We start from the raw sequence: 13,100 nt of genomic DNA, 5'->3' as shown, positions 1-13,100 counted from the left end.
AGAAATGGCTGATGAAATTCAACGTGGGCAAGTGCGAGGTCTTGCACTTTGGAAAAAAGAATAGAGGCATGGACTATTTTCTAAACGGTGACAAAATTCATAATGCTGAAGTGCAAAGGGACTTGGGAGTCCTAGTCCAGGATTCTCTAACGGTAAACTTGCAGGTTGAGTCCGTAATTAAGAAAGAAAAATGAATGTTCAGACTGGAGTCCAGTTACTAGTGGTGTACCACAAGGATCTATTTTGGGGCCACTGCTGTTTGTCATTTTTATAAATGACCTGGAGGAGGGCGTAGAAGGATGGGTGAGTAAATTTGCAGATGATTCTAAAGTCGGTGGACGCCCTGTCCACAAGTTACAGAGGGACATTGATAAGCTGCAGCGCTGGGCTGAGAGGTGGCAAATGGAGTTTAATGCAGAAAAGTGTGAGGTGATTCATTTTGGAAGGGATAACAGGAAGACAGAGTACTGGGCTAATGGTAAGATTCTTGGCAATGTGGATGAGCAGAGAGATCTCGGTGTCCATGTACATAGATCCCTGAAAGATGCGACCCAGGTTGAGAGGGTTGTTAAGAAGGCGTACGGTGTGTTAGCTTTTATTGGTAGAGGGATTGAGTTTAGGAGCCATGAGGTCATGTTGCAGTTATACAACACTCTGGTGCGGCCGCATTTGGAGTACTGTGCGCAATTCTGGTCGCCGCATTATAGGAAGGATGTGGAAGTATTGGAAAGGGTGCAGAGGAGATTTACCAGAATGTTGCCTGGTATGGAGGGAAGATCTTATGAGGAAAGGCTGAGGGACTTGAGGCTGTTTTCGTGAGAGAGAAGGTTAAGAGGTGACTTAATTGAGGCATACAAGGTGATCAGAGGATTGGATAGGGTGGACAGTGAGAGCCTTTTTTCTCGGATGGTGATGTCTAGCACGAGGGGACATACCTTTAAATTGAGGGGAGATAGATAGAAAGATGTCAGAGGTAGGTTCTTTACTCAGAGTAGTATGGGCGTGGAATGCGCTACCTGCAACAGTAGTGGACTCGCCAACACGAAGGACCACAAAATGGTCATTGGATAGACATATGGACAATAAGGGAATCGTGTAGATGGGCTTTAGAGTGGTTTCACAGGTCGGCGCAACATCGAGGGCCGAAGGGCCTGTACTGCGCTGTAATGTTCTATGTTCAAATGCAATGTTGTCATTTATCTCAAGAGGCTTGGAATATAAAAGCAGGGATGTACTTCTGAAGCTTTATAACGCACTAGTTAGGCCCCATTTAGAATACTGTGAGCAATTTTGGGCCTCACACCTCAGGAAGGACATACTGCCACTGGAGCGGGTCCAGCGGAGATTCACACGGATGATCCCAGGAATGGTAGGCCTAACATACGATGAACGTCTGAGGATCCTGGGATTATATTCATTGGAGTTTAGGAGGTTGAGGGGAGATCTAATAGAAACTTACAAGATAATGAATGGCTTAGATAGGGTGGATGTAGGGAAGTTGTTTCCATTAGCAGGGGAGACTAGGACCCGGGGGCACAGCCTTAGAATAAAAGGGAGTCACTTTAGAACAGAGATGAGGAGAAATTTCTTCAGTGGGTATGTGGAATTCATTGCCACAGAGGGCGGTGGAGGCCGGGACGTTGAGTGTCTTTAAGACAAAAGTTGATAAATTCTTGATTTCTCGAGGAATTAAGGGCTATGGAGAGAGAGCGGGTAAATGGAGTTGAAATCAGCCATGATTGAATGGTGGAGTGGACTCGATGGGCTTTACTTCCGCTCCTATGTCTTATGGTCTTAAGATTCAGCTAAAAAATAATTTGCATCGTAAAAATGAGAAACAAAATTGCATACAGTCTGAGGTGAAAAAGTACCTGTGTTGAAGCTGGGCATTCTGCCTGTCTTTGTCTCCAGGTTGAGAATGGGGGTGCTAAGGGAATTGGAATTGAACTAAATGAGATTCTCTTTCCTACCTTTATTCATTCGCACATGCAGAAGTTGTGAATGGACAGCATCAGGGCCATCTCCTTATACTACGTTATTGGGCTATGCAAGCATAAGCTTCCAGGTGAATAACCACTTGCATGAAATATCAGAGAGCAATGAACGCGGAAGTGAACCTGCCTTAAGTCACCATCTTCATAAAAACAATAAAGGTAGAAATTTGGTCATCGTAGGGAGGATGGGAAGAAAGGGTGCAAATTAATTCAAAGCTTGAATTTAACCAAGGATTCAGATGAGTATTTGGGATTCACTAGCAAAATTGTTTCTTCAAAGAAATGCGAACCATTTAGAACTGTATTCCAAATTCCAAAGGAGTCATATCGGACTTAAAGCAACTTTGTTTCTTGCTCCACAAATGCTGCTGGTGCTGTCAGTTTTTATTTCAGATCCCCAGCATTCACAGTATTTTGCTTTTAATTAAATTATATTCTTGTAACTCCTCCAAAATCCTTGTGAATGGGTAGTCTTATATATAATTCGAGGGGATAAACAGGCAGAGGAGGAAGAGGAAGTTAATCCCCCGCCAATTCCTTTCAATATTGAACATGTTTTTTTAAAGTTGGAAAATGAAGACTGTATGACAGCAAGTTAGCACACAGTGTTTTCACCTCTGGAACAGAAGACTAAATGCAGTTCACGCTGACAAATATGCATGACGAAATGAGTAAAGCTGCCTTAACCAAGCTCATCTGTATAAATTCACTGGCCAAACTGCACAAGATTAGACATCTGTACAGACTCTGACATTAGATGGGTAATCGTGCAGTTTTTTTCATTTTACATTGGTGCAGCACAATATACTTTTTCTCTCCCTACAGATTCTGCCAGACCTGCTGAGATTTTCCAGCATTTCCTCTTTTTGGTTTCAGATTACAGCATCCGCAATAATTTGCTTTATATTTTTCTGATGTTAGCTATAATGAAGGGAGATGCAGAGTGCTTTATGCAAACTGGGTTCCCCAAATAAAAAGTTATGCCTAACACGACAGCCAGCTGCTATTCAAATTAAGGCATCCTTCACACACTAAGTATTTATTAAACCAGAGAAAAGTTTGTTCTGATGCCTACCAAATTGAGAATCATTGTGCTGTAAAACCCTTTCCCAGCATGCCAAATCCCTAACAAGGAAAAGGATGCATGAAGAGGAAGTAGGCATTTCTACATCAAGGGATACATCATGGCCTTCAATATAAGGTTTTGATTGTTTGCTGTAGCAAGGAAACCTATTACTGTAAAACTAGTTGGAATTATTACTCGGGGATTCACTACTCCTTGGCAAGTATTTTGCAGCACAAAGATTCATCTTCAAGTAACCTCAAATCATCAAAATCAAAATAATTTAGTGATAAGGCATATCCTTGAAAATAGAATTTGACATTCATCGAAGTTCACCAATGGCATAAACAAGTCCGAAAAGGTTCCACTTTTATTTTTGCACACTAGCAATTGACAAAAACAGCATCAGACCGGGCAGAAAATAGATAGCTTGAAATTGGCTGCATTAGTTCAATAAGATCCACGATATACAGGTTTTGGCTATGGGAAGGTAATGGACAGAACCACTGAAAATTACATCTTAAAAACACCAAAGCAGTTCCATAATCCCATATATGAAAACTGATTTTCAGTTGGTGTAATCTAATGAAACATTAATAAAAGATTGTGGGGAATGTGACCTATAAAATACCAACTAAATTTCCAGAATCACGAAACGTGGAATTTCACCATCTCTGCAAAAAATAACTCAATCAAAGATTGAAATTTAAAATAGATGAATGGGAGCTAGGGTTATTCACATCATAGAGCTAAAGAGATTAACAACTCAATTAGTTTTTGATAAGTATTCACAGAAGAATAAAGCATATAGACTATTTCTTCTACTAGCAGAGTACATCCGTACTTTGATTCTAACATACGAATGAGGAGTAGGCCTCCCAGCCAGCTCTGCCATTCAATAAGATAATGGCTGATTTGATTGCAACCTCAACCCCACATTTTGCCTATCCCGAATAATGCAGTGGTTAGCACTGCTGTATCGCAGCATCAGAGACTAAGGATTATTAGTATTTTTTGGTAGGCGAGTTGTAACCAGTGGAGTGCCACAGGTATCAGTGCAAAGGATTGGGATGAAAGGACGGTGTATAGTAGCTAAGTTTGCCAATGGCACCAAGATAGGCAAGAAAGAAAGTTTTCAAGAGGAGGTAGTGAGTCTGCAAAGGGAGACACACAGGTTAAGTGGACAAACATTTGGCAGACAAAGTATATGGGAAAATGTCAACTTGTACACTTTGGCAGGAAGAATAGAAAAGCAGCATTTATTTAAATAGAGAGACCGCAGAACTCACTAACAGTGATCTATCCTGGTACATGAATCACAAATAGTTAATATATAGGTACAGGAAATGATTAGGGAGACAAATGGAATGTTGCTGTATATTGCATGGGGAATGGAAAATATGCATGCAGGGAAGTTTTACTGCAGCCTTGATGAGACCACATCTTGGAATACAGTGTACAGTTCTGATGATCTTATTTGAATAAGAGCTACATTAGCAGTTCAGAGAAGGTTCACTCAAATCATTCCTGGGTAAGAATTCATCTTACAAAGAAAGGTTGGGTTTACACCATTTGTAGTTTAGGAGAGGTGACCTTATTGAAACATAGAAATTTAACGTGGAGGATGTTTCCACTTGAGGGTAAGTCTAGGACTGGGCGAGAGGGGAGAGAGTCAGAACAAGAGTGGAAGAGTGAGAGAGAGAGAGAGAGAGAGAGAGAGAGAGAGAGAGAGAGAGAGAGAGAGAGAGAGAGTGGATGAGCGAGAGAGAGTGAGTGGATGAGCGAGAGGGAGTGAGTGGATGAGAGAGTGAGTGGATGAGAGAGTGAGTGGATGAGAGAGAGAGAGAGCGCGAGAGAGTGGAGAGTGAGAGAGTGGAGAGAGAGTGTGGAGAGAGTGGAGAGAGAGTGTGGAGAGAGTGGAGAGAGAGTGTGGAGAGAGAGAGAGAGAGAGAGAGAGAGAGAGAGAGAGACTGAGTTTAAGAATACTTAAGACAATGGGGTTGAGAAATCTTCTCACAGGTCATTAGTATGTGAAATTATTTTAGCCAGAAAAGCAGTGGCGGCTGGGTCACTGAATTTGTTAATATTAGAGTTACATAGATTTATGATAGTCAAGGGAGTCAAAGGTTACTGTGGAGAGAGGGTGTTGGGCAAAGTGCAGCTTAGACATAACCAGATCAACCATGATCTTATTAAAAGGCAGAACAGGCTCGGAGGGCTGAATGGCCTATTCCTGCTTCTAAGTCTTCTGTTCCTCCGGTCAATCTAGTTAGCCTCATCCGACGGCTGATCAGCAAGGGATCTTAGAATATACTAAACTGACTGATCATTTTGTAAGCATTTTCCACTTTGATTTAAACAACCACAAATACTGCGAAAAACCTGCCTTCTAATCAATCTTTCAATTACCATCCCAATCATATATTCACCAATTCATCCACAATGCTCATTGCAATGTGGACTATCCAGCAAAATTAAAATGGCTAACATCGGTAGACCTTTGGCCAGGTCCAGATAGGTGTATGCAAGCACTATAACAAACAGGTAACGCAGCTAGAGAATTATTGACCTACAAAGGACACCAAAGCATTCCTGTCATGCAGTTAGTATACATAGCACAAACAGTGCCAATATTTTTGTATCTCAGTGAAAGCCGGGGGCTTTACTTTCCTCTAGCAGTATTGGCCAGTAAGAATTGCTGATTAGGAACAAATGCAGCTACAGAAACACATTAGCCATGTGCACCAAATTTGGTACCAAACATCTTTCATACACTCATACAGGCAAGTTACCTTTACTCGACTAACATTCAGCAGCCAAGTTAGTTCAAAAATCTCTTGCACATTTTTTGTCTTTGCTATTTACCAAATAAAGTACTATAATAATAGGCAAAATCAAATAGTAATTTTACAAACTTTCAAAATCATTACAGTTCATGCTGGACCACATCCTACAACATGCTTCCAGTCCTTCCCCAGTACTGGTCTTCAGCCAAATCTTTAGGAGATAAAACCAGCAGCCTTGTAATAACTATCCTATTATGGAAGCATCACTTCACAGACATGTAGCTGGGCTTGGGAGCTCACTGAAATCCAAGAGGTTCACCCAGTTGCCTGCCATTAATGACAAAATACTAACCTTCTTGAACGGGATGATCCCGAAGACTTCGATTTTTTACTGGAGGCCTTTAAACAAAAAGGAAGAACTAAATTTAGGCTTGCAAATGCTTTATTACAAAATAATTAATATGAACCAATATGAGTCAATGTGGATTTTGAACATTTTAAATCCATTGATCAGGTGCTGTGATACACACCTGTAATCCCGCTGCTGGGTGCCTGAGGTTAAGCCAGCTTCTCGGAAGTCGATAATGAGCATTGTTAACTGAAACACTGTACTGCTAAACACTTCTATATGGAGAATTCACCATACAACATTAATTCTGGACAAGGTGTCAAGGATGAGAATATTTCGTAAAACTTCCCAAATTAAATAATTAATTAATTAATAATTTCGGGCAGCACAAGTGGATTGCACTGTGGCTTCACAGCACCAGGGTCACAGGTTTGATTCCCCGCTGGGTCACTGTGTGCTGAGTCTGAACGTTCTCCGTGTCTGCGCGGGTTTGCTCCGGGTGCTCCGGTTTCCTCCCACGGTCCAAAGATGTGCAGGCTAGGTGGTTTGGCCATGATAAATTGTCCTTAGTGACCAAAAAAGTTGGAGGGGTTATTGGGTTACGGGGATACGGTGGAAATGAGGGCATAAGTGGGTCAGCAGACTCGATGGGCTGAATGGCCTCCTTCTGCACTGTACGTTCTATGTTCTAAATAAACAAACAAACAAAACAGAGTTTAACCATTTGGCCCATTAACGAAAAATGAACCATGATTTTAGGAACATAAAAAGTTCCCAATCCTTATTGTGCATGAAAGTTCATTACAGCTGATGAGGATGGCTTAGTTTGCAGTGACGTGTCTGTCAAGGAACACAGTTTCTTGACTTCAAGACTGGAAAAGTCCATTTAAAATTCAATTAAGGTTCATGGTACCAAGGTTCCAATACAAAGATCGATACAAAATAGACAGATTCTGTATTCACCACAAGCAACATTTTAGTACCTTTAGCAAATGCTCTCTATCATATGGCAACCTTTTCTCTACAATGCCTCTTTTTTTAAACTAAGCCACCTAAGCTTGAAGTTGCCATTGATTCATTTCCTGAACTATAAAGTCTTGCAGTAAAGTGGCAGAAATACTGTTGAAAAGCTATGAATAAGAACTGTTCAAGATCATTCAATATTTACTGACTTAATTTCTAATACCGCAAACTCTTCCAAGACATGTTGCTTCTGGCTGCACTTAGCAACTTCAAAAACATCCAATTCCTCCTCCTCTAAAGTGTGTGCCAGTAACTGCTTAGAACAAGTAATGAATAGATATTTCTCACTTTCTACCTCTGGTATTATTAATAAAACAGATGTCAACATACTCCAAAGAAAAGTTAGCTTCTGACTTAAAGTTAAAAACATTTATTACAAAACACAGACAGGAATTTCACATGTTGAACTTCCCGTGGCAGCCACGGTGAGTGGTCGCACATTTGGTGGCTCCCGCTCATGGCGTTTGTTTCAGACCTTTTTCCCAGTTAACGGGTGGACGTGAGGGGGCAAAAAAGGTGCAGGAGAGTGACTGGAAGAGATTGACCCACTGGTGTATGGAGCTGAGGGCCAGAAGCGGTCACAAAAGAGGGGAACAGACTGCAAACATTGGTGCGGTGTCTGATGGCGGAGGGGCAGTGAGCAGCCCTGCCGACTCAGTGGTCAACAGGGCAGCTGGTGGGCACCCTGAACAGAAAGTTCACCCAGCAACGCAAGGAGAATCTGGAGTTCCTGGCCCAGGCAGCGGATTCGATTAAAGCAGGTGATCCACCACATGGAGACGAGGCTGGAGGCCCAGGGTCAGGCGATACAGAATTTGGAGGTGGTGGTGGGGGAACATGAGGAGCAGTTCGCCTCAATGGCAGCGGTGATGGGGCTGACGCGGGATCAGCAGAGGTGAATCCAGGAGAAAGTCGAAGACCTGGAGAACCGGTCACACAGGCAGAATATTAGGATTGTGGGCCTGCCAGAGGGAAGTGAGGGAGCTGACGCTGGTGCATATGTGGGTAGGATGCTGGAGAAGCTGCTGGGAGAGGGAGCATTCGCATGGCCTCTGGAGTTGGACCGAGCGCAGAGGGTGATAATAAGGAAACCCCAGGGGTACGAGCCGCCGAGGGCCTGCATTTACACCGTTTCTGGGCAAGGAGTGGATCATGAGATGGGCCAGGCAGACGAGGCGCTGCACCTGGCAGTGAACTTCGAATATATCAGGACCTGGGTGCAGAACTAGCCAAGACGAGAGCGAGTTTCAATAAGGTCAAGGCGGATTTCTTCAAGAAAGGGGTGAAGTTTGAGATGTTGTACGCGGCATGTCTGTGGGTGACTTACGAAGGTCAGGAGATGTACTTTGGGACGTCAGATGAGGTGAAGGAATTTATCAGTGACAATGGACTGGCAGGAGAAGGTAGACTTTGAGCTTTGGTGGAGATGCTTTGGCGCTGTGTTTAATTTGTGTTTGGGGCCACTGTTCGGCTTCAGGTTTGTTTTTGATCTTTGTTGGAAGATGGGGGTTGATGTCTTCAGGCTTGGGGAGGGGTTGTTTCTGTTTGCACTAGCAGGATGATTGAGCGGGTGGGGAAATCAGTGGGGGGGGGGGGGGAGGAGAAAGAGGAGAGAGAGAGGAGGAGGATGCTAGGTGCCATGGGCGGGGCTTCCAGGTTAGCTGGGTGGACTAGTTCACAAAGCGAAATGGGGGGTGAGCAGAAGGCTAGTGGGGGGGGATAGGTGTAGGAGGGGTTGGGCGGGGGAAACGTACTGCTGACAGGGATGGGGCTTTTAAAATGTAATAAGAGAAGGGCCGATGATGGTGTGTGCCCAAGGGCTGGCCTGAGGAGATGCGGGACGCGGGCTGGCCCAAGAGGCACTCTGGTTAATGTTTTTTTTGGGGGGGGGGGTTTGGACTCTAAAACAAAGGGTTGCCGATTCTGATCAATAAGCGGGTGCCGTTTGAAGTGAGAAGTATAGTGGCGGACTCTGGGGAAGGTATGTTATGGTGAGCGGGAAACTGGAGGGGATGCCGGCGGTGTTAGTGAACATCTATGCTCGGAACTTGGACAATGTGGAATTTAAGAGGCGGGTGCTGGTGAGGATCCCTGACCTGGACTCTCTTCGGTTAATTATGGGGGGGGGTCGGCAACAGCTAAAGAGCTCCGGGAGTGCATGGAGCACATTGGGGGGGAGGGGGTCAGTGGATCCGTGGAGATTTGGGAGACCGAGGGCAAAATAATTTTCATTCTACTCCCATGTGTACACAAGGTGTACTGCCGAATAGACTTTTTTGTGTTTGACAATACGTTGGTGGCAGGGATGGGTGATACAGTATTCGGCAATCATGGTGTCGGACCATGCCTCGCACTGGGTGGACCTACGAGTGAGCAAAGGGAGCTCACTTGTAATCTCTGCAATGGAGGCTAGATGTGGGACTGTTGGCGGAGGAAGAGGTGTGTGAGTGGGTGAGGAAGGCCATCCGGGGATATGTGGAGATTAATGATATGGGGAAAGGTTTTGGCAGGTACGGTTGGGAGGTACTGAATGTGGCAGTTGAGAAGGGCGAGAGAGGCAGTTAATGAGTATGGGGAGAAGGTGAGCAGGATGCAAGGGCACCAGTTGAGGAAGCAGGAGGCAGCGAGGGAGATTGGGAAAGTGAAGGGACACAGGTGGGAATACGGTCTTGGACCCGTGGGGTTGAACAAGATGTTTAGGGACTTCTATAGAAAGTTATACGAGTTGGAGCCCCCAGCCGGGGAGGAGGTGATGAGGCGGTTTCTGGAATGGTTGGGAGTTCCCAAAGGTGGATGAGGAGTTGGTGGGGGGCTTGGGGACCCCAATTGGGCTGGTACAAGTGGTGGAGTGGCTTGAGGCAATGCAATCAGGTAAGGCCCTGGGTCTGGACAGGTACCCGGTGAAATTCTACAAGACATTCTCAAGGGTAGTGGGACTCCTGTTGGTCAGGGCTTTCAATGAGGCAAAAGAGCTGGGAGTACTCTCCCCCCCCCCCCCCACCCCCCACCCCACCCCCCCCCCCCTCCCAGACATCCCCCCCTCCCTCCCCACCACCACCAACCCCCCACCCCCCCCCACCCCGCCTCCCCCACCCCACCCTCCTAACGTTGTCGCAGGCGTCATCTCCTTCAAAACAAGATAAAGATCGGAACAACGTGGGTCATATAGTCCTATTTTCCTGCTGAATGTAGATGCCAAAAGTATTGCCGAAGATCTTGGCTTCGAGAATCGAGGACTGTGTGCAGGGATAATAGGAGAGGACCAGACGGGGGTTGTGAAGGGGTGGCATCTGGCAGCCATCAGGTTACTTAATGTGATCATGATGCAAGGTAAGAGGTGGTGGTGGCCATGGACGCAGAAAAGGCCTTTGATAGGAGTGGAGTGGGAATACCTATGGGAGGCCATGGGCGGTTTGGATTTGGGCAGGGATGTGTGGACTGGGTCCGGTTGTTATATCAGGCACCGGTGGAGAGTGCACGGATGATCCAGGTGAGTTCAGATTATTTTAGGTTACACTGGGGACGAGGGAGGGGTGCCCACTTTTCCCATTGCTGTTTGCCCTGGCCATAGAGTCTTAGCAATGGCACGGAGAACGTCTAGGGTCTGGCAGGGGATAGTACAGGGAGGGTGGAGCACAGACTCTCACTTTACAGGGATGATTTACTTGTATACATATTGGACCCGCTGGAGGGGGGGTTTGGAGGGATTATGGGGATATTAGAGGAATTAAAGAACAGTAGTAGGAGGGGGGAAAAGGTTTCACAGATCAACAGGGAACTGATGAGTGGAGGAGCCCCGATAGGGGAGGTCAATGCATCCTCGTCATGAGCTCAGCCTGATACAATTTAAGGTGGTCCACAGGGCGCATATGACAGTGGTCCAGATGAGCAGGTTCTTCGAGGGGGTGGAGGATAGGTGTGGGCACTGTGCGGTGGGTCCTGCGAACCACGCCCATATGTTTTGCACATGGCTGAGGGACTTCTGGCAGGGGTTTGCTGACGCCATGTCAGACGTATTAAAGCTGAGGGTGGTGCTGAGTCCAGAGGTGCCAATCTTTGGTGTGTCGGAGGATCCGGGGGCCAGGGGGTGAGAGAGGCCGATGTCTCCCTGGTGGCCGGGAGACGGATCTTACTAGGTTGGAGGACTCGTACCCCTTGAAGTCGAGGGTATGGATTAGTGACATGGCAGGGTTTCTCGGACTTGAGGAAATTAAATTTGGCTTGAGGGAATTGCTGCAGGGGTTTGTCCGAAGGTGGCAGCTATTCGCTGACTGAGAAAAATTAGGCTTTGGTGGGGGCGAAGGAAAAGATTGTGAGAGGGAGAAAGAGCGCGAGAGAGAGAGCGCGAGAGAGAGAGAGCGCGAGAGAGAGAGAGCGCGAGAGAGAGAGAGCGCGAGAGAGAGAGAGAGCGCGAGAGAGAGAGAGCGCGAGAGAGAGAGAGCGCGAGAGAGAGAGAGAGCGCGAGAGAGAGAGAGAGAGCGCGAGAGAGAGAGAGAGCGCACGAGAGAGAGAGCGCACGAGAGAGAGAGCGCACGAGAGAGAGAGCGCGAGAGAGAGAGAGAGCGCGAGAGAGAGAGAGCGCGAGAGAGAGAGCGCGAGAGAGAGAGAGCGCGAGAGAGAGAGCGCGAGAGAGAGAGAGAGCGCGAGAGAGAGAGCGCGCGAGAGAGAGAGAGCTGCGAGAGAGAGAGAGCGCGAGAGAGAGAGAGCGCGAAGAGAGAGAGAGAGCGCGAAGAGAGAGAGAGCGCGAGAGAGAGAGAGCGCGAGAGAGAGAGAGCGCGAGAGAGAGAGCGCGGAGAGAGAGCGCGAGAGAGAGCGCGAGGGAGCGAGCGAGGGAGCGAGAGAGGGAGCGAGAGAGGGAGCGAGAGAGGGAGCGAGAGAGGGAGCGAGAGAGAGAGCGAGAGAGAGAGCGAGAGAGAGAGCGAGAGGAGGCATGGGAGGGGCGAGTAAGATCAGGAGAACCAGCAGAAAGGGGGCTGGGAAAGGTGGTTGTTTGTGTAAGGCATGTTGTCTTGGTTTTGTTACTGGGGGGGGGTTATATTGTTTTGTCTTGTTGAAACCGGATGTTCAAAAATTGTTAAAATTATAAGTGCTTCAATAAACATATTTTCTATTTAAAAAAATAATTTCACATGTTCATTTAGGGAACTCTGCAGCGATTGCAGTGTTGTTTATATCAATTGGCAATAATAGTTATTGGCAATTTTAATCAGCTGCCAAAGTCACACCGCATAGAACAATGGCTACATTTGACCTGTATTTATCTTTTTTTTTAAATAAGAGAAGCTGGAATGACTCTCTCAAAAAGTGTTACCCCCACACCCCACTACACCTTCATGTGTTTGTCTAATTTTGCTAGATAAATCTCAATCTTTGCCATTAAGTAATATGATACTACAATGACAAGAAACCCTATGTTCCACCCTATACAGGAAGCATTAAGAAAGAAGAATTGATCTGATGGCCCACTATGTATGAAATCCTGGCTATGTTTCAATTTAAACTGTTGGTGTGACTTTAACTCCCACCTTCAAACCTTGCCCACTTAGATCTTCAAATCCAAAACAAAGCCATCTGCTAGGTAAGCTAGCTTCATAGTTTACATTCTTGCCTTTCCTATTTAAGCAATAGATTCTTCTTCCCTCCACTATGGGAAAATATTTTTAATACAAAGGTAAACAAAATATTGTTTGCCGTCTCCAAGAGACAGAGGCAAAAACAAAATAAAGATTGAAAACACCAACAATGTAGATGGGTCAACTAAATGGGCTATGACAACGTATGCCTAAAAGTTTCAAGTCTTATTTCCACAGATGTGGGCAAGTGAAAGATATCTAAAGTGAGGGACAGAAATCTCAAAAAAACAATGTTAAATTCACAGGACTAAG

At 45.7% G+C, this 13,100-nt stretch overlaps 1 protein-coding gene across 7 annotated transcripts in view; it reads right to left on the bottom strand.

Annotated features, from left to right (window-relative positions):
- The window catches only part of atrx (ATRX chromatin remodeler), a 285,402-nt gene that overhangs the window by 220,338 nt on the left and 51,964 nt on the right, over positions 1-13,100 (bottom strand). For all 7 annotated transcript variants that reach the window (XM_072505740.1, XM_072505742.1, XM_072505738.1 and 4 more), the window contains one exon: positions 6,196-6,242. In XM_072505740.1, coding sequence (XP_072361841.1) covers positions 6,196-6,242 — 47 coding nt within the window. The remainder of the gene's footprint in view (positions 1-6,195; positions 6,243-13,100) is intronic.

The sequence above is a fragment of the Scyliorhinus torazame genome, chromosome 5 (genome assembly GCF_047496885.1).
Source record: "Scyliorhinus torazame isolate Kashiwa2021f chromosome 5, sScyTor2.1, whole genome shotgun sequence".
Classification (NCBI taxonomy): domain Eukaryota; kingdom Metazoa; phylum Chordata; class Chondrichthyes; order Carcharhiniformes; family Scyliorhinidae; genus Scyliorhinus; species Scyliorhinus torazame.
The sequence above is the reverse complement of the archived record's forward strand: the minus strand, read 5'-3'. Positions and strand labels throughout refer to the sequence as shown.